Source organism: Mytilus trossulus, chromosome 2 (assembly GCF_036588685.1).
Source record: "Mytilus trossulus isolate FHL-02 chromosome 2, PNRI_Mtr1.1.1.hap1, whole genome shotgun sequence".
In the NCBI taxonomy this organism is placed as follows: domain Eukaryota; kingdom Metazoa; phylum Mollusca; class Bivalvia; order Mytilida; family Mytilidae; genus Mytilus; species Mytilus trossulus.
Genome location: NC_086374.1, coordinates 94,203,535 through 94,227,682, shown reverse-complemented (window position 1 = coordinate 94,227,682; position 24,148 = coordinate 94,203,535). Strand labels below are relative to the sequence as shown.

At 31.6% G+C, this 24,148-nt stretch overlaps 1 protein-coding gene across 1 annotated transcript in view; it reads right to left on the bottom strand.

Annotated features, from left to right (window-relative positions):
• Nucleotides 1–3,325: 3,325 nt before the first annotated feature.
• The window catches only part of LOC134706108 (uncharacterized), a 36,582-nt gene continuing 15,759 nt past the window's right edge, over nucleotides 3,326–24,148 (bottom strand). The window contains exons 14-29 of the mRNA XM_063564817.1: nucleotides 23,549–23,703; nucleotides 22,697–22,802; nucleotides 22,298–22,428; nucleotides 21,386–21,551; nucleotides 20,274–20,350; nucleotides 18,817–18,973; nucleotides 17,324–17,490; nucleotides 16,458–16,572; nucleotides 15,234–15,435; nucleotides 13,763–13,853; nucleotides 9,317–9,543; nucleotides 8,404–8,587; nucleotides 7,209–7,435; nucleotides 5,638–5,815; nucleotides 4,839–5,065; nucleotides 3,326–3,764 (exon numbers count right to left, since the gene is read on the bottom strand). Of these exons, the coding sequence (XP_063420887.1) occupies nucleotides 3,326–3,764; nucleotides 4,839–5,065; nucleotides 5,638–5,815; nucleotides 7,209–7,435; nucleotides 8,404–8,587; nucleotides 9,317–9,543; nucleotides 13,763–13,853; nucleotides 15,234–15,435; nucleotides 16,458–16,572; nucleotides 17,324–17,490; nucleotides 18,817–18,973; nucleotides 20,274–20,350; nucleotides 21,386–21,551; nucleotides 22,298–22,428; nucleotides 22,697–22,802; nucleotides 23,549–23,703 (2,849 nt within the window). The remainder of the gene's footprint in view (nucleotides 3,765–4,838; nucleotides 5,066–5,637; nucleotides 5,816–7,208; nucleotides 7,436–8,403; nucleotides 8,588–9,316; nucleotides 9,544–13,762; nucleotides 13,854–15,233; nucleotides 15,436–16,457; nucleotides 16,573–17,323; nucleotides 17,491–18,816; nucleotides 18,974–20,273; nucleotides 20,351–21,385; nucleotides 21,552–22,297; nucleotides 22,429–22,696; nucleotides 22,803–23,548; nucleotides 23,704–24,148) is intronic.

Genomic DNA, 24,148 nt, shown 5'->3' with positions numbered 1-24,148 from the left:
CATTGATGTTGATGTAGAAACTGTTGATGTTAAGACAGGTGTTGAGGCAGGTGTTGTTGTGGTTGTGGTGGTTGCTGTTGTTGTACAAGGATTAGCTGCGTCATATGTTGGATCTATTGGTATGTCACATGAACTTGTAAGATTTTTCAAATCTTTTACATCAATCGTCACATTTTTTCGACAGCAATCAACACTATAAACATATAAATGAAGAGATATCAGTACGATATAGTATTCATTGTGAAGATGCTTTACATTATATATTTCAAAATTGGAATTGCAACGCAATTGAGGAAAAACAGTGAATCAGAATTTGATGTATTTTTCCTAGGCACATCTTTCGAAATTTGGAAATATACAAATGAATACATAGATATAGGAAGATGTGGTGTGATTGCCAATGAGACAACTCTCCATCCAAATAACAATTTAAAAATTAAACCATTAAAGGTTAAAGTACGGACTTCAACACGGAGCCTTGGCTCACACCGAACAACAAGCTATAAAGGGCCCCAAAATTACTAGTGTAAAACCATTCAAACGGGAAAACCAACGGTCTAATCTATATAAATATATATATATATGCATGTTTATTTTAGGGGGGAGAAGTTTAATAATACTTTATAGTTTGTATAACTGATGACGAATCACATAACTGTAAGTGGTGATCAAATCTTAACATCTTATTATATATCATATAGGAGACCTATTTAAGGTGGTATGGGTGTCTTTCGCCATCTTGGATTGTAAAAAACAGAGAATCTAAGGTCCATATTTTCTATCAAATTAGCAAAATTTAATGCAAGAATGCAGATATTTCATGTGTTTTTACATCTAAAAGATCCAATTTATGAGAATATAACTTATAAATATAAATATATGTACAAGTGTAGATTATTTTTGGTTGTTTTTAAATATTTTGAAATTGTCATTTTAAGGGGAGGTAACTCTAAAACAGTGCATTTTCTGTTGAATTGTTCATGGAATTTTCCTACTTTGTATTTTAGCCGGAAAAACGCACGGTGACCCTATCTTTTCTTTTGATATTATCAAAGCATTGTATGAAAGCTATATTTTCCTAATTTAATTTACAATTCTATCATTTCGTTTAGTTTCTATTCACAAAATGGTGTTTTTTCCTGTATAATCCATACAAAATGTGTCATTTGTCACGACCCGTAGCTTGAAAAAATGCACGGTGACCTATCATTTTTATAATATTTTTTAACATTTATCAATAGATACCACATTTTGGCAAAGTATGAACAAATTCTATCATTTTTATTTTAGACTCCCATACCACCTTAAGACAAACACTTAGATGGCCAATAAGAAGCAATAAAGAGAAAAACTACAACTAGGGCATTGACAATTACGAACCGATAAATGATGAGTTTTAAAACAGATTTGTTAAGGTTTTTTTTATGTCAAGATAGCAACCTTTTTCGGATCTGAATTCAAAAACAAACAAAACAAAATACCTTACAGCTGTCGAATATCATTAATATTTGGCATTTGAAATATTATAGGTTAGCTATCAGTCCGTATAACATATATTTGAATTGGTTTTAAGACAGTATAACTAACATTCCTTTCCGTCAGAGAAGTTCATTTTCGTTTTTCTAAATAACAAGTTTATGTTAGTGCTATTTTGCAAAGTTGGTTGTAATGCTGTGTCTAATTGTATTATATCTAAAGTCATGTCTTCTGTTTGTTTTCTATAGTTTCTTTATTTTGCTATCTACAAATGCAAGGCTTAAAAGAAATAATCTGGTTTGATAGATATATTCATCGTATACTAGTATAACATAACAAATTACTATACAGTGCAATTGTTTGAACTCTTTACTCTTGATTTATGAGACTAAATAATTGAGAAGATTTCCATTAAAAACTGATTTTATAGTCAGCACTTCGGTGTTGATATGAATATCAATAATGTGGTCATTTTTATAAATTTTTCGAAAAATTACGGATTTTCTTATCTTAGGCATAGATATCCTTACCCGTATTTGGCACAACTTTTTGGGGGAATTTTGGATTTTCAATGCTCTTCAACTTTGTACTTGTTTGGCTTTATTAATATTTCTATTTGAGCGTCACTGATGAGTCTTATGTAGACGAAACGCGCGTCTGGCGTACTAAATTATTATGCTGGTACCTTTGATAACAATTAACACCACTGGGTCGATGCCACTGCTGGTGGACGTTTCGTCCCCGAGGGTATCACAAGCCCAGTAAGCAAAACTTCGGTGTTGATATGAATATCAATAATTTGGTCATTTTTATAAATTCCTGTTTACAAAACCTTGAATTTTTCGAAAAACTAAGGATTTTCTTATCCCAGGCATAAATTTCCTTAACCGTTTTTGGCACAACTTTTTTGGAATTTTGGATCCTCAATGCTCTTCAACTTTGTACTTGTTTGGCTTTATAAATATGTTGATATGAGCGTAGTTGATGAGTCTTATGTAGACGAAACGCGCGTCTGGCGTACTAAATTATTATCCTGCTACCTTAGATAACTATTTATACAAATAAATATTTACATAAGTGTTGCTGTGACTCTTCCTTTAGCTTTGACCAGTCCTGTCGAAAAACCATGCACTTGCAGTGAATTAGGTGGAGAGTTTGGTGCTGTTATTTCTGATAACCCGTCTCCTTCATCCCATAACTCAGCTATTATAAAAGCATTCGTTTTACTACATTTACACGCATCGTTGCAGGAAATAGAAGTGGTCGTTACGTTACACACTGGCGAGATTGTGTCAACCTTCTACAAAATAAGACAAACATAAATTAAATATTGTAATATTAAAAAAAATCATACAAGTTCACTGCTAACCACGAATTCTTCATCGAAATCACGTTGTTTTTTCAATCATACCTTCATTTATTAATTTAGCTATTTCATTGTTGTTTAAAGAATTGAAATAATCAAAAGAACAATTGTTTTTCAGAATAAATATTAAGCCGAAAAAAAATTTGAGCGCCCCTGATCATTTTCGCTTTTGAAAGCATCAGTTTATCTTTTTCCTTTTAAAAAAAAATCACCGTTTAAAATATTGTCATGCAAAACACAAACATATATAATTGTGTAAAAATTGGAACTGAACAGCGAAAATACTCTCATAATGAGTCGACTGACGATCTCGGTCATTGATATGAGTGATCATAATTTTTCTTGTTAACAGTTTTTCTGAAGCTTTTACAGTTTCAACGCTAAATCAATTAGAAAAAGCAAATTATTGATATAGAATAACTTTTTACAAGATGTTGATTTGATTATTTTTGGTTGATCAAATTATGTCACATGTATGCTGTCCTATCTATGACGATGTTCTAGGTTATAGCAAAACATGGTTACAAATTGTAACCAGAGGGCGATGCTCCCTTTGACTGTCGATTTCATTATTTGTTGACTTAAACTTGCTAATTTTTTTTTTGCATTATACACTTTCTCCATATTAACAAAGATTTTTCGCATGAATGAGCAAAAATTGTTATGTAAGGATAATATTCTTTGAGAACTCGACTGATGAGTTTGCATTTCTTTAAATCTTGCCTTGGTGACTGTTGATGTAGAAATTGTTGATGTTGAGGCAGGTGATGATGCAGGTGTTGTTGTTGTTGTGGTTATTGTGGTTGAAGTTGTACAAGGATTAGCTGCGTCATAGGTAGGATCGATTGTTATGTCACATGAACTTGTAAGATTTTTCAAGTCCTTTACATCAATCGTCACATTTTTTCGACAGCAGTCAATGCTACAAATATTTAAACGAATAGATATTAATACAAAATTATGTTCATTGCGATACTTTTTTCACAATTTTTATTTCAAAATAAGAATTGCAACATAATTGAGGCAACACAGTACGCCAGAATATCTTGTGTTTTTTAAATGCAAGTCTTTCGATACTGAGAACTGTTGATAGAGATACTTGCATGTTTATTTCAGGGGGAAAAATGTTTAAATATACTTTGAATATAGTGATATAACAGGTACCGACCACACAACTTTAAGCAAGGATAAAATCTTAACATCTTATTTTATCGCTATTTTGAGCATTTTTCTTTTGATCTTTTTTTGTGATAATTTCCATATCATTCTTCTCGCCTGAGATAGAAAAATTATCGCTAGAAACTAAGCAGGCACGTGCATTGCTAGCGAAATTGACATTGAAATTGACAACGTTGTCATAGGTAAAATAGCGATAAACAGATTATCATTTGTCATCTCAACTCGATTGCTTTTCTCACTTTATTATATAGGACGCTTATATGCGGCAAACACTTAGATGACCTATAAGAAGCAATAAAGATGAAAAATTACGACTTAATTGTTGAGGAAAAAGCAACTTTTTTCAGATCTAAATTTGAAAACCAATTACACATACTTAACCATGTTAAGGTTTGTCACATAAAATTAATATTCGGCATTTGAAATATTATACGGAAGCAATCAGTCCTTAAAAAATATTGTTGTTTTGTTTTCAGACAGAATTTCTTACAACTAGCTTTTTCTGTCGGAAAAGTTGTTTTTTATTTTATGTAAATAACTTATTTATGTCAGTATCACTTTGAAAGTTGACTATGATGCTATTACTTATTGTATTATATTTATGTTAATGTCTTCACTGTGTTTGCAATAGTTACTTTAGTTTGTTACATTAAATGCAAGGTTAAAAAGAACAAAATCTGATCTGTAATATAAGTATATTCATCTGATAACAAAACAAACATAACAAATTACGATACAGTGAATTATTTCAACTCTTTACTATGAATTTATGAAACTAAATAATTGAGATGATTTAATTATACAAACTCATATTTACATTAGTGTGGCTGTAACTGTTCCTTTGACTTTGACCAGTCCTTTCGAAAAACCATGCACTTGCAGTGAATTAGATGGAGAATTTGTTGCTGTTATTTCTGATAACCCGTCTCCTTCATCCCATAACTCAGCTATTACAAAGGCATTCATGCTGCTACATTTACAATGATCGTTACAAACAATAGAAGAGGTCGTCACATTGCATACAGGTGGAATTATGTCAACTTTCTACAATGTAAGGAAAATATTAAATAAATATTATGTTAAACACGATTTTTTTCAACAAAAATCACTTGTTTTGAAAGAACCCCTCAATTCTAAATTAATCTCTTCCAGTGTAGTATGCAAAATATGAATCTTTTGATGTCTTTGTTCACATTCTCCGCTCACAAAGTCAAAAGCAGGATTGATTTTGTGATAAATTTCAATTAGTAGATTGAGAAAAAAAATAATCCAATAAAAAATGCGGATTTTTGTTTTTTTTATTTTATATTTGCAAGAAGAAAAAGGAACTAACAAACGATAGAGCACAAAGCATTTGTACTGACAGGTCAATTATATCCCATATGCGAACTTCCTAGTCTATAAAATAAGTTTTAATGTTTCTGATTAGCAAGCACATCTTACATAATTACTGAGATTTGTAAGATTCTTGTGACATTTGATATCAGCTCACAAATTCTGTTAGCCGTAGATTGATGATTTCAAACATTTGACCTATTCATAGATATGTGTCTCTGATAATTTGTTTTTAAATGTCGATAATTCCCCTTGAACTTTGCCTTATTTATAAATCTTGCCTTGGTGACTGTTGATGTTGATGATGTGGCAGGTGTTGTTGTGGTAGTAGTTGTGGTAGTTGTAGTTGTACAAGGATTAGTTGCGTCATATGTTGGATCTATTATTATGTCACATGAACTAGTAAGATTTTTCAAATCTTTAACATCAATGGTCACGTTTTGTCGACAGCAGTCAATGCTACAAATATTTAAACGAATAGATATTAATACTAAATTATGTTCATTGCGATAAATTTTTTTACATTTTTTATTTCAAAATAAAAATTGCAACACAATTGACGCAATATAGTAAGCCAGAATTTCTTGTGTTTTTCCAATGCAACTCCTTCGATACTGTGAACCTTTGAAAGAGATACTGGATGTTTATTTCAGGTAAAAAAAAAAGTTCAAATATACTTTGAATATAGACAATAATAGTGCATTGACTTGACATATCAACGATATAAGGATGAGGCTTAGAAACGGGGAAATGCGAGGCTATGCCGAGCTATTTCCCCGTTTAGGACCGAATCCTTATATCGTTGATATGTCAAGTCAATGCACTATTATTGTCTTTATACTGTAATCTAAAAAAAACATTTCCAATTGCTGTTGAATGTGTTAAGTTATCATTTGATTAAATAATGGTGAACTTCCCCCTTTTATAAAAAGGCCTCATATCATGCAGGCGGAGGAATATACAACACGATGAAATCGACATTACCTGTTGAAATTCGCAATCGATTGTAAACGAATGAACTAAAATATCAACGGTAAACATAGAACATAATGATTTATAGTTTGCAGACCAAAAATATTAACAAGTAAAATGTTTTTTAATAAAATTTGCAAAAGAAATAAGTTTGAGTTTGTATACATGGAAAACAAGAACAGGTTGAACAGGTCGTATGAATAATTAATTATAATTTCGAAGTTTCTATTTAAATATTCATGAGAAAAAGTGATATCATGTCAGTGACTGTATATGAGATAAATATATACGGTCAACACATTTTGACTGCTCAAATAGAACGAGTGCAGTATAAATAGTGATATAACAGGTACCGAACCACATAACTTTAAGTGGGGATCAAATCTTATTATATAGTAGACCTATACCTTTTTCAGATCCAAATTTGAAAAACTATAAAATATACTTAACCATGTTAACGTCTGTCAAATAAGATTAATTGTCGGTATTTTAAATATGATACGTTAGCAATCAGTCCTTACAACTTATATTCGTTTTGTTTTAAGACAGTATTACACTCGGAAAAGTTGATTTTTATATTTTGTAAATAACAAATTTATGTTAGTACCACAATGAAAGTTGACTATGATGCCGTTTCTTATTGTATTATAGTTTTGTTAATGTCTTCTGTGTGTTTTCCATAGTTTCTTTAGTTTGCTATATAAAATGCAAGGCTAAAAAGAAAATTATACAGTGCAATTTTTTTTAATTCTTTACTATGAATTTAGGAAACTAAATGATTAAGCTGATTTGATCATACAAATAAAGGCAACAGTAGTATACCGCTGTTCAAAACTCATAAATCGATGGACAAACAAACAAAATCGGGACACATATTTACATAAGTGTTGCTGCAACTGTTCCTTTGGCTTTGACGAGTCCTTTTGAAAAACCATGCACTTGCAATGAATTTAGAGGAGCACTTGGTGCTGTTATTTCTGATAACCCATCGCCTTCATCCCATACCTCTGCTATGACAACCGCATTTATATTGCTACATTTACAAGGATCGTTACAAGAAATAGAAGTGGTCGTCACATTACAAACAGGTGGAATGATGTCAACTTTCTACAATGTAAGGAAAATATAAAATATATATCATATTAACCACGAATTTTCTCAATGAATATCTTTTGTTTTCAAAGAAACCCATCAATTCTAAATCCAGCTCCTAACCTGATGTATGCAGAATAGGAATCGGTTTTGTCTTTGTTCGCATTCTCCACTCATGGAGTCAAAAGCATTGATTTTGTGATCAATCTAAAGTAGTAAATTGAAAACAAAAATAATCATGCGAAAGATGAAGTGTACTGTTTTTTTAATTTTGTTTTTGAGAGAATAAAATAGGGACTAACAAACAACAGATCGTTTAACATTTACACTGACAAGTCATTTATATTCCATGCGAATTTCCTAATCTGTGAAATAAGCTTCATTTTGTTTATGTTCTTTGGTTAAATCTTCTGGCATCAGACTCGGACTTCTCTTGGACTGAATTTTAATGTGCGTTTTGCGTTTACTTTTCTACATTGGCTAGATGTATAGGGGAGGGTTGGCATTTTTGCGCCTGTCCCAAGTTATGAGCCTCTGGCCTTTGTTAGTCTTGTATTATTTTAAATTTTAGTTTCCTGTGTACAATTTGGAGTTTAGTATGGTGTTCATTATCACTGAACTAGTATGTATATTTGTTTGGGGGCCAGCTGAAGGACACCTCCGGATGTGGCAATTTCTCGCTGCATTGAAGACCTGTTGTTGACCTGCTGCTTTTGTTTGTTCTATGGTCGGGTTGTTGTCTCTTTGACACATTCCCCATTTCCATTCTCAATTGTATTCAATGTTCCCGATTAGCAAGCACTTCCTACATAAATACTTGTTTTGTAAGAATCGTGCGACATTTGGTATCAGGTCACAACTTCTGTTAGCCGTAGATTGGCGATTTCAACCGTTTGACTTATTTGTAGATATGTGTTTCTGATAAAAAAAAAAAAAAAATGTCGATAGTTCCCCTTGAGCGTTGCCTTATTTATAAATCTTGCCTTGGTGATCATTGATGTTGATGTAGAAATTGTTGATGATGAGGCAGGTGTTGTTGTAGTGGTAGTTGTAGTTGTACAAGGATTAGTTGCGTCATATGTTGGATCTATTGGTATGTCACATGAACTTGTAAGATTTTTCAAATCTTTAACATCAATGGTCACGTTTTTTCGACAGCAGTCAATGCTACAAATATTCAATTGTATCTTAATATATAAATGCGCTAGTGTGTGTTCAAACAGTGGAATTGCAACAACATTGAAGTATCTATAGAAACAATAAAGTTAAAACGAACTTCAAATAAAGTGTGTATAACAGATGATATCAAAGCTTTGTATCTAAGAATATTGCAGAACCAATTAAGGCAAATGCTCTTCAAGTAACAATAAAGATTAAAAAGACGGATTAATAATATATGAGTTTTGTTAAAAAAAACAACCGGTATTTTCAACCTTTTTCCCATCTAAAATTGAAAACAAAAAAAATCCAAAACGAAAGAACAATATATCAATTTTCGATGTTTGACAAATAATGTATTAGCTTTCGGTCTATTTAACAAAGATATTTTAATCTGAAGGCAAAACAACTGGTACCCCTTTCTGATTGAAAAATACAGTTTTTTTTAAGGCAAATTATATCTTAATGTAGCTTTTGGAGTTAATTGTGATGCAGTTTATGTTTGTTTTGTTTTTAATGTTAGTGTCTGTTGTGTGGTAGTTACGTGTTCTTTTTTGTTTGTTTTATAAACTCTCAATGCTTTAAAAGATTAAAATTGATTTAATAGGAAATTCATTTTTCGTAGAAAAAGTTATAAACAATGCTTATGTTGTTGGGTTTTTTTTAACTCCGAATTTATGTAATTAAATTATTTGAATGATTTGCATTGAATATTGATTTCATATGAACGTATATTACATTAATGTTGCTGTAACTGTTCCTTTGGATTTGACAAGTCCTTTCGAAAAACCATGTACTTGCAGCGAATTAGGAGGAGTGTTTGGTGCTGTTACTTCTGATAACCCTTCACCTTCATCCCATAACTCAGCAATAACAAATGCATTCATTTTACTACATTTACAAGGATCGTTGCAAGAAATAGAAGTGGTCGTTACGTTACACACAGGTGGAATTTTGTCGACCTTCTACAAAATAAAGCAATCATAGGATAAAACACGCTCTTTTCCAACAATCATTTTAACGCTAATCACGTTTTACAAAGGAAAACCAGTTTATAATTTAAACTCTTCCACTGCAGTTTACAGAACACGAAATTAAACTTTTAATGCTAGATCTAAACGCTAGATTGTTTTCTATGGTCAACTTTCGACAAAATTCCATCGATAGATTGATTAGATATAGGAAGATGTGGTGTGAGTGACAATCATCCAAATAACAATTTATAAACGTAACCCATTATAGGTCAATGTACGGCCTTCAACACAAAGTCTTGGCTAACACCGAACCAAAAGCTATGAAGGGTCCCAAAATTATGTTAAACCATTCAAACGGGAAAACCAACGGTCTAATCTATATAAAAAACAACAAACGAAAAACACGTATAAATCCCATAAACAAACGACAACTACTGTACATCATAAGTACATCTGATTTAGGACATGTACATTTGCAGCGGAATTAAACATTTTAATTGTACCAAACTTTCCTTTTTCTTGTCTTTTAGTTTCACATTTAGTTTCACATTTGAGAGAAAGGAAAGTGGACAAATAAACGACAGTCCGTGATACAATAACACAAAACAGTCAACTATACTCTTAACAAACATATTTAAACAATGAAAGGAATTCAGATGCTGAAGAAAATCAATCAATTCGTGATCCATTACTTGAACCCCTTGTGACAGGTAATAATCTTGTAACCTGTCACAGTTACGACATATTTTGAATTGCCAATTTGATGGCCCTAAAATGCAGGGTTTTTCAAAGGCAAGAAGATTGATACTTTTATTGAATAAAATAAAACGCTTTGTAATTTGGGTTCCAGACCACAACTCACGTAACCCTGGATTGACGATTTCAATCAGTATATTTAATGGTAGCTCTTGTACTTTTGATCATTTATTCTGTTCAAAGCTTCAGATTATTTTTCATAGTGTCAAAATATTATAAAAAGGTCTAAAATTTATCGAAATTCTTCAAAAAGGGACAATAACGCATATAAGGAGCTGATTATGCTGTTTATAGTTTCTCTCTAAATATTATTAAAGGTAAACACGAAAAATGGTAAACAAAAAGTTATTTTAGGTCAATAACTACTTTCAGGAATCATCTGATTTATTTAGTAAAAAGAGACGATACATTCTAAATAGTTTTGTTGAAGTCATATTTTATCATATATTTGTATACACCTATTGACTGGGTGTGAGGGTAATAGCAAGTTTGTTGTCCCTGAGGTACCAACTATTGCTCGAGGCAAAACCGAGAGTAATAGTTGGTATGCGAAGGGACAACAAACTTGCTATAACCCGCACAACCAGTCATTAGGTGTTTTATTATACTGAACAACACAGCCATTAAGTATTTTATATATATATACCAAATAACTAATTTTCTGAAAGTGTATATATATCATCTGAAAGAAAATAAAAATGCCACATAACTTTATAAGCACATGATGAATTATTCTTTTTTTTTTAATTCGTTTTGTATTAATAAATTTATCATTAATTTCAATCAAGACTAGAAATACTTGTGTTAAACTTTCTGTGCTTATAAAAAATTCTAGCTAAAATACACCAAACGCAAATTCATTTTTAATATACGGAGAGCGAACCCATATTAAGAATAAGGTACTATATTTTAGATCTTTAAAAAATTCCCCGTGAACATTTTTTTTCTTTTTTAGAATTGCTTCTTGTTAGGGAAATTACAATCAACACAAACAGATTCCACCGTTTACAATATTAGCGGAAGTTTGACGTTGCAAAGCATACATAACCAAGCAGAGAAGTCAATGACATCATTATCGTCCAATGAAAAAAAAGCATGAAAAAGTACGGGAAAGATGATTATGAAACTATTCACCGGGGCAATAGTCTTTGAAACTATTGACTGGCAAATGATTCTGTGGAACGAAATAGCACAACTATTTCATTACTTTTTATATAGAAAAAACACACTGAAGTATAATAATATAAAATATTACTAAACTTTTACAGTTCAATAACATTTGAAAATATCAAAAGGCTACGAAAGGATTACCAGATTCCTACGAATTTCATCAGCGGGCTGATAAAGGTACCTTTATTGACTGCTTCCGGTATGTTATCACATGCCTTTCCGTTAATTTCCTTGACGTTTATTACATGCAACTTCGTGCATTTCCGGAAATTTGTATGAAAAGGACAACAGAACGCGGAAAACGGCAAGTGACAAGACTTTTCCTAAAATGGTTGAGATGCAAAAATGAATTAAGTTAAACTTGCTTTGAAAGACAGAATTGAGTTGACAATATTAGTGAAGAACATGATAATTGTTGTGAAAAGATAAATGAATGCTTGCAATAGCATGCAATAAAAACAATTAAAGTTAAGATTTTTTTTGTTGTTGTCTGCAAATATTATCTGAAAATGCAAAGACAAACAAAATTAAATTTTAAAAGTTCTTGTCTGTATTTCTTCTGTTGAAGTATATGATAAAAAGATAATTACATGTCATTTTTCATATCAGACCCTTTATCGGCCCTCGTTCATGATATTAGCCCTCGAGCCTGCGGCTCTTGGGCTAATACCATAACCTTGGGCCGATAAAGGGTCTGATATGAAAAATGCCATGTAATAATCTATACTTATTGTATGAGAGTTTTCATGATATACATAAACTCATCATATATTCTAGGATTAAAATTAAAAATTAAATCTTATCCACAAAGTGACAACTATTATGAATCCATATCGTTGAAATATGGTGGATATAGCTGTGTTGAATGGTATACAAGATCCCTTTTTATAGTTTGTATACCAGATAACTTACGCAGAATTGTGGTCATTTGGTTCCAATGGGCCAAGTAGGTTAAGAGAGAAAGATTGTTTTAAAACTTAACGGAGGAGACAGACGCAAATTGGGAGAATTCATCTTTGAATATGGTTATATGTGACAAAAGATGCTAACATTATGTAGCGAAGACAGAGATAAAGAGTAATTTAAGATTGTAAAATTATCACATTGATATACACTTCCTTTATCGTCTGAATTATACTCCCTACAATTGAATCTTTTCAGTTTTAGAAATCATTAAAATGATATTATTATCCTATTAACTTCTTTTATTTTGAAATATTATGTCATATTGATAATAATTTCAGTACGGTTACTATGGTAGACATAAGTAAAACGGTCAGGAAAACACACATGACCATATAATACTACACAGGTTGGGATATACAATCCCACAAGAAACCAACAATGAACAAATGCCCCTATAAAAGAGGGACCAAAAATACCAAAGGGACAGTCAAACTCGTAAATCTAAAACAAACTGACAACGCCATGGCTACAATGAAAAAGACAAACAGAAAAACAATAGTACACATGCCACAACATAGAAAACTAAAGAATAAACAACACGAACCCCACCAAAAACTAGGGGGGATCTCAGGTGCTCCGGAAGGATAAGCAGATCCTGCTCCACATGCGGCACCCATTGTGTTGCTTATGTGATTACAAATCCGATAAAAAGTCTAATTCGGTAGGTCAAATTCATGAAAGGGAAGGGGATTGTAGTTACGACGTAAGGAACATATCCGATATCATTTGTGAAACGGTTATTCCATAACGGTCAACCAACTCGTGATGGCGTCCGTAAAATTTACAAAGGGATGATTTCAACTTCACCATTTGGAACTCTTGGTTTAATAGCTTCCTTGTGAGCAGTAACCCTCTATCAAGAAAATCATGATAGGAAATGCAAGCACGGGAATATCGTATCAATTGGGAGATATATACCCCGTATGCAGGTGCAGCTTGAATGTTGCCACTTAGAAATGGAAAGTTCACAATTGCAAAGCTGAAATCATCTCTTTTGTCGTAAAGTTTTGTCTTCAAAGTCTTACGAGATGAAAAGAAATACCTTTGTCTAGTTATTATTGATTTGAAATTGCAACCAACAATAAAGAAAAGAGAGTTACAGGATAGCACAAATGTTGCAACTCTCTAAAATGCAAACTTGTCTCACTTCTTTGTTTATGCGCTACAAGAAGCATGGATATTCTTGCTGATTTTTTCATTGATTTACCCGTTGGTAATTTGTTACGACTTTTGAAGAATTTTGAACCCTTTCATGGGGTCCTTCCAATTTGTTGTTTACATTATTGTACACTTGAAAAAAAATATCAGTAATACCGACCCTTTCTTCGACTGTCAGAGACGTTATGACTTGTTGAAACTTGCTGTTAGATCTTGTTGAAGCGGCTGGTTTAGCAGTTAGTGTGATTGTTCTGAAAAGTAAGGAAATCATAATCTTATATAACTAATTTTTTTATACAAATACTTAAAAACTACTATTACTTGAAATGATTTTATCAATAACCGGAATAAAATCTATGAATGCCCTTTTGTTTTCTCTCGTATTGCATGTGTGTTTACCATCTTATTTTATTACCATCATACATGTATGAACACGCGTTAATCTGTTGGACAATGTTTTATAATGTTTTATCTATTGTTACTAAATCAGCTTTCATTACGATTGATTGTTGGAAATAAAACGCCACTTGGTGGCCTTCGCCTGTTTCTGCTGTTTGCTGGGGCTGTTGTTTTTGTCTCTTTGTCAGAACTCTTGTTTCAATTCTCAATTTCATATCGTGGCGGTCATTTTATTATTAGTTGCGAAAGTATGTTTGTATTAAACAAACACCGACCTTTTGAAGGAAATCCCATTGAAGGAGATCATTAAACAAGACATTTTTTTTTAGAAAAAAACATCATGTAAAGAGTACGTCTCATATATGGATATAGAAGAAACACGAAACGTTTAAACTTATAAACACATAGATGAATAGACTTTACAAAAGATGTAAGCCTCAGACATATGTTTTGAAACCGCGGTTCAATTAAAAATATTGTCATACAAATAAGAGGTTTAGCTAGATATAAACACCAGGTTTGTTCCATCATTTTTACATTGAAAAATACATGTGTCAAGTCTATGATGTGTTTCGTTCGTTTGGTGTCATTGGGCTTTTTATTATGCTATTTTCAAGGCCATTACCGTTTTTAATTTTCCTTGGCATTGGTTGTTTATTCTTATTTTACTTATAACAAACAAAACAATATGCAATGAAGCATAAACCATTAATATAAAGCCAAACGCTTTTGAGGTTGAGCTCAAATATATTTTACGAAAAATTCAGTAAAAAGAAAAGAGAATGTTCGCCTATGAGGAAGATATTCGCTTAATTGTAGAACTGTCTTTAAGTCATCTGTACAAACGTTATCTTATTAACACTCCTCTAGACGTGAATCCATCAACTTGGTCATGTTATTCAAGTACTGGTCTTGCGTAGAATGTACGGCATATTGTACCTCTGTATGAATATCTTTCTGTAAATTGTAAATACTTGAACAGATTTCGAGTTATTAGACAAATTATAAAACATAAGTGTTCATAGTGCACTATGCAAAGCTTACAGAATCACATTCCCATGTTTAATGAATCGAGTCAAAACAATAATGGGTATATAAGGTAAAACCTACACATTCAACTACCTAAGACCAAATCTTTAACCTAATGCTGGAGGGACACACGGACGAACGCAAGTACATAAACAAACATATGATGTTCTTAGCGATGCATATTAAACATAACTCTGACTTACGTGGTTTCTCCTTTTGTTTTGCCTCCGTGTATTGTAAAATAACTCGTTTGGTTTGTCCATGCCTTCAGATGAAATGTTCTAGATTTAATTCCGACAGCAAATGTTTTGTCGTCTTTTATTGTGACTATAACATCTTCATCCTGACTTCCAGCATTTTTTATGACAAATGTCACATTCAGATCCTCATTAAGGTACAATGGATCTATATGATTTAATGAAACAAAAATGATCATACGATTGTTTAGAAGACTTTTTTACAATAACAAATCGGAATCCTTATACGAACAAGGTAAATTGTGTTCTTCGTTTGACGATTTTTTATTTGTTCTTCATTCAGGTGGTTAAAAAAAGAATGAAAAAGCTTGCTTCAGATTTTAACTTCACGTTTGGATACATAGACAATAAAATTATATTTTACAACTTATGATGACTATGTTTTTCACATGTATCCCAAATAACTTGTAGTGTATTCAGCATATGTCTTATATAGATTTCCTTAATAAAGGGTTGATGCTGACAAGGAAGTTATTAGAGCAGGGGATCAAACTGATAGAAATAATGTTTCCCTTTCATAAATTTACTGACGCAATTAAGAATTTGTTGACCGTTATGCAATATCTGTTTTACAAATATCTGTTTCAGGGATGACAACATACTTTCCCAATTATCGGAATCACCATGTAACTATCTTCTTTACATGTGACATCACCAAAAATGACTCATTACCGAATTTGTAATTACATATTTGGAAAAAACGACGGGTATTGTATGAAGAGCTGGATCTGCTTACAATTTTAGAGCACATGAAATCAGCCCCGGTATTTGGTATTGTGTTGTTTCCTCTTCCCATCGCATGTCGTGTTTCTTAGACTGCCTTTTCTTTCGTCGTTTTCTGTTGGTTTCTTTTGTCATGGCGTTATCGTTTGATTGTTAGGTATAAGTTTTAAAGCCGTTTGATATCTTGCGCATCTCATTTTAATGTTATTTCATTGCCAAGAGATATATTTATACAATTAATACTGATGTATTCGAAAAAGTAAGAAATTACTTTCAAATAACTCTACAGTTTATATGAATGTCTTTTTTCATTGAGGTGTAACATAAATAATTCAAATTGCTTTGTTAATAATAGTTATTACATCAATTATTTGTTATTTTTGTGTAGTCGTAAACTGATATAAGGATTAATCAATATAATGCATTTCTATTAGCAATTCTTCATACCTTTTTCAGGTAAATGGTCTAGTTTTATGTTAACTATTTCTATACAATTCCGATGTATCCGTACAAAATTGTTACCAGTAGACTTAGTTGTCCCAACAACTGCCAATTTGAAAAACTAAAAATAAAATGGTAAAAACATTATGTTTCTTCTTATCTTTTTTACCTTATATTCAAATTCAGAAATTAATATAACATTTGTTTGGTCACTTTATTGTTTATCTTACTTTTCCACATACATATTAGTATTATGATTTTATACTATGTAAAGTGTCACGATTCATGTCTTATTGGTCAAGTTTGTTTTATATACTGGCGTATAAAATTATAATCCTGGTACTTTTGATAACTATTATAATATTTAAACAGTTGTGCCATCATTACTGGGAATATTTTTTTTAAAAATGCATGAGGATCCAAGAAATTTATTTTTCAGTATATTATCATTTTTTATGTTCATGCAATCTTGACAATAGCAGAATATGTGTGGATTCCACACTTTCTATCTCTGCATTCACACTACCTCATTCCTTTATTTAAGAAAGATCGCAATTTGGACACAAACCTTATAAGGTATATATCTTAAATCATTAGGATTCCACATGTCAACTTTAGGTTGATGTGATTACAGCTACAAATATAAATGTTTTAAACCAATTCCAAACGCGTAAGGGTGATACAGGACGGGCGCGCTAGCGATCAACCGAAGACTTGGGACTAAAAAACATAATATTCTGGACTATTGTAGGACATAACAAAGTAAATATTAAGGAAAAGTAAACTATATCTAAGGAATAACTCAGAAAAAAACATGCAAAAAGAGAGGTATTGGTTAAAGTGTATTATGTTTAGCAATGTTCAGCAATTACCTCATGTGGAATCATAATAGTAGTCATATAGAACGCTCGAGGGTTGGTTTTATTTCTCAATTGCAACGAATAATGTGATATTTCATCATCAAATACATCCAATAGCGAAACACGATTTAAGTCTATGCTTTTGTCGTTAATTTCAATCGCTAAGGTTACATTTTCATCTGAAAGAAACAAAAAAAAAATCTATAAAATCAAAAATGCTTCAAGACAAACGAAGATTATTTGTAATGTCAAACTGCTTATAAATATTTTTGCATGCGAATCGTGTTGATAATTATATTTTAGTTTTGAAAATGCATGGAAGATGTCAGCAAAGAGCTCGAAACATAGTAGGATCAAAGTGGATTTAAGGGAAGCAAGACAAAATACCTTATATCGCTAACAAGTATGTGTCCATTACCTTGAAATAAACAAACACATTTTGGAGTTACTGTAAAATAAATACAATCTAAAATCTACAGTCCTATGACAGTTAAAAGGTTATAAAGCTACATTCAATTATAAACTAACAGGAAATTAATCGGAAACACGAAACAGTAGTGAACGAAATAACCATTGTTCTAACGAACATGTTACTACACGTTGCTACAAAGATAATAATGTGATATTGATACTATGAAATCAATTTTGTTCACATGTTCATTGATTTCGTGGATATAGATGAACAGTAAACTTAAGGGCAAGCGGTCCAGAAAATGAGTCCCTTGGTGACTTTGCCACAAATTATAGTTTGGTATGCATTATGAGAATATTTGAGAAAGTTTACCGTCATGACTAACTTTTCTGGACATTTCAGTTTAAAATTTTCATGTTTCATGTAAAAGTACAAAGTTTCATTCTTCCAAACAAATTTCCAAAAAACTATAATTTTGAAACGGAAAGAGATATTTTTACCCAGTCTTACACAGTGTTACTTGATTTGGATATATAAAAGTTTGATACAAAGGACACAATTTTGTAGGCTTGTTTTACTCCTTGGTTTTGATTGTTATTGTCGCCATTTGCAAACATTGGTACCCATGAAAAGTAACAAATCCACAGAAGGTCATTGACAATCTTTTCTTATTGATAAGTTGGTTTCATCGTTTACAAATTTGTCTTTGCAAAATCTTAAAATATATTTCTATCTGATGCTTAAGTTCTGTATGTTAATCGATAGTCCAGTCTTACAATGTGTTCCTTGAATAAATAACATTTTGATACAAAGGACACATTTTTGTAGGCTTGTTTTCGACTTTTGTAAACATTTGTACCCATGAAAATAAATAAATCCTCAGTACTGGTATTGAAAATCTTTTCATATTGATAACTTGGTTTCTAGGTTAACAAATTTTGTCTTTGCAAAATCTTATATTTATCTGATGCTTTAGTAATGTATGTTTATCGATAGCTTCACACACGTTTTGTTGATACTCATCGATAGACATCGATAGTACAATCATATGCGTTCAAAATCAGATAATGAACAAGCATAAAAATAGTCTAACCTGGAATGGGTCTTCCATGAATTTGATAGTAGGAAAAACTTGCTGCATCATATGTCATTAGCTTTGCGGTAAAATCAACTGTGCTTTGAGCTGTAACCTCTACATCCCACTCATTCATATCATTTTTACGTAACGACCAACTACCTGTTTTAGGAGTCTGTGGAAAATAAATAGTACTTTACCCATAAATCAGTTTGAGTGAGCAAAATGTTTAAATATGTTAAACGCCAAATTAGAAATGTGAAGCGCCAAACAATAAAGAGAAAACAATCAGAGAGCAGTTTTTCGATAGAAATTGCCAATTTAGTTACAGTTTAATATATAGACTGTTATATACCTGCTGAATGGATCATTTCATGATGCTTACATTAAAAAAAAAATGTTTGGAATTATAAGACTTGACTAGCAGTTTAGGAGCAGCGCACTGACAAACGTATTATACCAATTATACCTCACGTGTTTTGAAATATTCGTTGCAAATGCCTTCTAAATATTCGAAGCGCTTTTCTGAATTGCCCATCATGCTTAAACATGTGAATACCAGAGATGTAAAAATACATAGAAACATTAAAAACTGTATGACTAGAGAGAACATAATAGCAAAATACAGTCATGGTCAAAATTTGCATTCTGCACCAAAAGTTTACAAATGTATATGTAACAAAACTTCAAAGAACAATTAAATAAGAAGCAAACCTATGTAAAAATATATTTGAAAAAATAAAAAAAAATAAAACCAAGAATTGCTTGAACTACGAGGCAAGATTATACTGCAATATACGAATCACCCTGCAAGCAAGCAAAACCACACTCAGGCAAATAGAAATAACACTTTATAAATTTGGTACATTAGGAGTGTTTTCTGGAGTCACCTTCAAATAGGGATATTGTTTAATTGATATTTTCTAAATTAAAAATGTTAAAAAACTCAATTCAAATTTATGTAAGCACCTCCTTCATGTTTGTGCTTTGAACATTTATAAAAGGGAGTAAAGTGTACTTTCAATTTTGTGAATGACTTCCATATTGATAGGCAAAAAGAATGTGTTGAACCTGTTTTTTTGTCCAGCCAAACCTCCCACTTTGATGACAATGTTAAAAACTTTTGCTGAAATCCTGAGTTTGTCAAACAATGAACGGATAAGTCAGCAATGTTGGGTAATGATTGCAAAAGTTGAATATGATCTTTATCAATACTTTTTGAATTTTAATTATAATGGGTGGCACACAGAGAATAAACTTTATTTATATTCAGTTCATTTATCGATCTTTACCCTTGCATACGTAGTTTTGTTCTACGAACATTTACGTAGGACTATAAGCTTATGCAATTTTACAGCAATTAACAGAATTATACCTAAAGCGCTAGCGTTATTATTCATAGAAGATTATCTACAGAACACAACGATACATAATTGGTCACGTGTTAATATAAGACAATTCTTTGTGATACTTACATCCACAACGATACTTATATATGTTGTACCAATATTGTACATGTGAATTGTCTTGTTATCAATAGGCTGTGTATTCCCTAGAATTACAAAAAGTGTAGTAAGCTTAAGATATTTCACACAACTCGTTTACTTAACATTAATGATAAACACTGTGTACGACAGCTTTGCAATAATTCTTTTGGATGTTAGATATGTATTGATTGATATTTTAGATTTGGATACATCATTTCTATTTGTTGTTGCTTTGAACTAGCTGTCAGTAACTCTGCATATTCTCAGATCTGAACTGCATGTCCTTTTTGTGAGGAATGTATAATTCCTTACCACGTCCGGTCTGTGTTTGTGTTCGTATTTTTCTGCCTTGTATCGATCAAATGAGTTCATCACTACAGAAATAATTATTATAGTTTGCTCTCATGTTAAACAGTAAACAGGTTAGAGATAATTTTTGATGCCAGCAAACATATTTTGTCCGCCATATTCGGTATTAGACAACATTAGTATACCGCTGTTCAAAACTCATAAATTCATGGACAAAAAACAAAATCGGGATAACAAACCAAAACCGAGGGAAACGCATTAAATTCATGAGGAGAACAACGACACAACAATGAAATGTAACATACACAGAAACGGACCAAGTATCAGACAAAATCCCACGAGAATAACAAATATAACATCAGAACCAAATACAGGAATTTGGAATTGACAAGTACCGTGACACGTCTTATCGCAATGTGAATTTATACTCAAAAATAAGAGAAAACAAACGACGCAACGTTAAAATGTAACACACACACAAACAAGCAATAAGATAACAATGGCCATATTTCTGACTTGGTACAGGACATTTTTAAAGGAAAATTTGTATATGCCTGTACCAGAGCATGTAATACAGAAGGTGTAGTTTGTTATCTTATCATTTTTATATTTGAAATGTATGTTTCCTTTGAAAAAATAACAAATTCACTACTACAAGTGAACTATTTTGGTATATAGACACAGAAATAACATATATATACTAATTTCATGATAGTTTTAAATTTTTCACTCTTCTTAGTTTGTCGATTAACACATATCGTCTTGACATCAATGAAGTAATAATGACTTACCATTTGAATTTAAAAGGTTGAAGTGCGGAACATCTTTTTTGCTGTGTATTTTAAGTGTAAACTGAGAGATACTGTCATCAATATCAATATTTATTTGCTTTGTTGTTGATGGCCCTCCTGGAAATACGTTCTTGAGGATTAAAACTTCAGACTTTGATAGTGATGCCTACAAATATAGATACAAAAATATATTCACATAGTGTACTGCTTATGTCAATAAAAGCATGAGGTGATGATGTCTTTTTAAGTTATAGAATATGATGATCTCTTAATTACTATGTCAACACGTCAAATTTAAACTCTTAATCAAGATTATGATAAAAGTATTTCAATTAAAATGTTATATATTTTATTTTGTGGAATAGCGAGCCAACATATTTTTGTAATTTGTGAATAATGTCAAAGTCTTTAAAAAGAATGCATATTTTCACCGTTATTCAGAGAGAAAGGAAAAAAATAGCGGAGGGACATTCTATCTCATAAGTACACGGACAACGCTAAAATAAAACCAGGCAAACTACTTTACACAAAACACAACATAGAAGTCTAAGCAACATGATTCCCACCACAAATTGTTAGTGATCGCAAATGTTTTCGAAGAATAAGCAGATCCAGCTCCACAATTAGTACCTATCATGTTATTCACATGATGTACAAATCCGGTGATAAATCTTATTCGGTATTTACAATGAAATTTACGTGCTTAAAACATGATCCACTTATTTTTTTTACTTTTGAATTGCATTCATTCAACGAAAATGATTTTGTATCAGATTGTGATCAGATTGTGATTCCTTTACTCATGAAGGTACCAACAAATAAAACATTGAAGTTTTACAAATGGGAAAGTAATAAAATTCAACTACAACCATGGTTATCTTGAACACATGTTTATCGCGGAATATTATTTACCTTAAACATATTCGCTACATAGGGTATTTGATCCTTGGTAGTCTGTAACATATGACCACCGGATACTGAGGCTAAATGACGATACACATCCATTAGATCCCAGGGGGTTGCACGGCGATGTCGATAGTGTCCTGTAATTAAAGATTAAATAATTAATTGAAATAGAATATAATTCAACCTATTTCATTTATAAACTTTCAAGATGCAAGAATATGTCAAATGACGTAAATGTATATATTGGTTGATAGTTTAAAAGATATAGGAAGATGTGGTATAAGATTATTTTTACCTTTCTTTAATAAATTAATAAACGAATACTTTATAGATCTTTCATTATAAAATTTAAAAACTTCAGTGTTGCTTGTGTCAATAAGATGTCAAAAACAGACCCAAACAAACCTGTGTGTGATGCAACAGTCGCGACACTAACATCTGAATATGAATGATGAAATCTCTGAAACACATAGCCTTTCTCGTCTAGTCCTTCGATTGCAAGAACGAAATCCTATTTTGAGAAAGAAGTACATCATGAGAATGTCAATTATATGATTGTAAATGTTTATTATACGATAAGAAACCAAATAAACTCCCTTGTTTCGTTTTTATATCCAGTAAATCATTCCAATTTAACCCATTATTGGTTACTTGTAATACTTTTGTAAAGTAACAATTAGTTTCTTGATAAATGTAGACCAAAGGTTAAAACACTGTGCTAGCCGTTTGATATCAAGCAATTCAAAACGTCGATGACGTAAATTTACTAAATAACAGTGTTTAACTTTTGGCTTTGCAATTTGTAAATCGTTAAGCACACCCTTAAATTGCCATTTTGATGAAAACAATTTCCTTTGTAGCTAAATTTCAGACATAAGAAATTATTAAATGTGTTGTTTCAATTTTTTACATCACTGGGTTGATACCTCTGCTGGTGGACTATCAGTCCCCAAGGATATCATCAGCTTAGTAGTCAGTACTTTGGCACTGACATGATTTAAATTTTTTTACTAAAACTGTCCGTTTTTAAATTTTGAAATTATTACAAAACTATTAAAAGAGGGACAAAAGATACCAAAGGGACAGTCAAACTCGTAAATCTAAAACAAACAGACAACGCCGTGGCTAAAAATGAAAAAGACAAACAGAAAAACAATAGTACACATGACACAACATAGAAAACTAAAGAATAAACAACATAACCCCACCAAAAACTAGGGGTGATCTCAAACGTGTTGTTTTCAATTTTGTACGTACCTTATTGTATTCCATTACATTGCAACTATATACATTTTCGGATGTTCGGTTTAGATCAATTGTCTGTACATCTCCATTTGGATTACCAATGATTAAGCTATACATCACCATAGATTTGTCTCTATAATCCGTTGTAATTTCTATGAAAAACTTATCTGTAAAAATAATAAAGCACTCGATTTAAATCAAACAAGTAGTTTACGTCGGTCTTTGCATCGGAACTAAACACATTTATTTAAAGAAAACAACAGTTGTTGACAAGACACGGGTTATGTCACTACAAAAGTCAAAAAGTCTGAAAAGACCAGTTTTTGTCTTGATTTGCATGAACTTTTACTTGACATTCTCCAAAAGTATGACTCGTGTCTTAATTTTTCTTGACAAATTCTCATTTATATCAAATTTGTATGAAATTTACTCGACATATTCTTGACATTCTGAATATGGTCTTAAAATTTCTTGACAAATTATTGACATTTGAATACTGTCTTGAAATTTCTCGACATATTCTCGACATTCTTATTTTTTCTCAGTTTGGCTTGACATATTCTGAACATTTTGAATTGTGTCTCAAATTTACTTGACAGTTCTGAGTTTAAC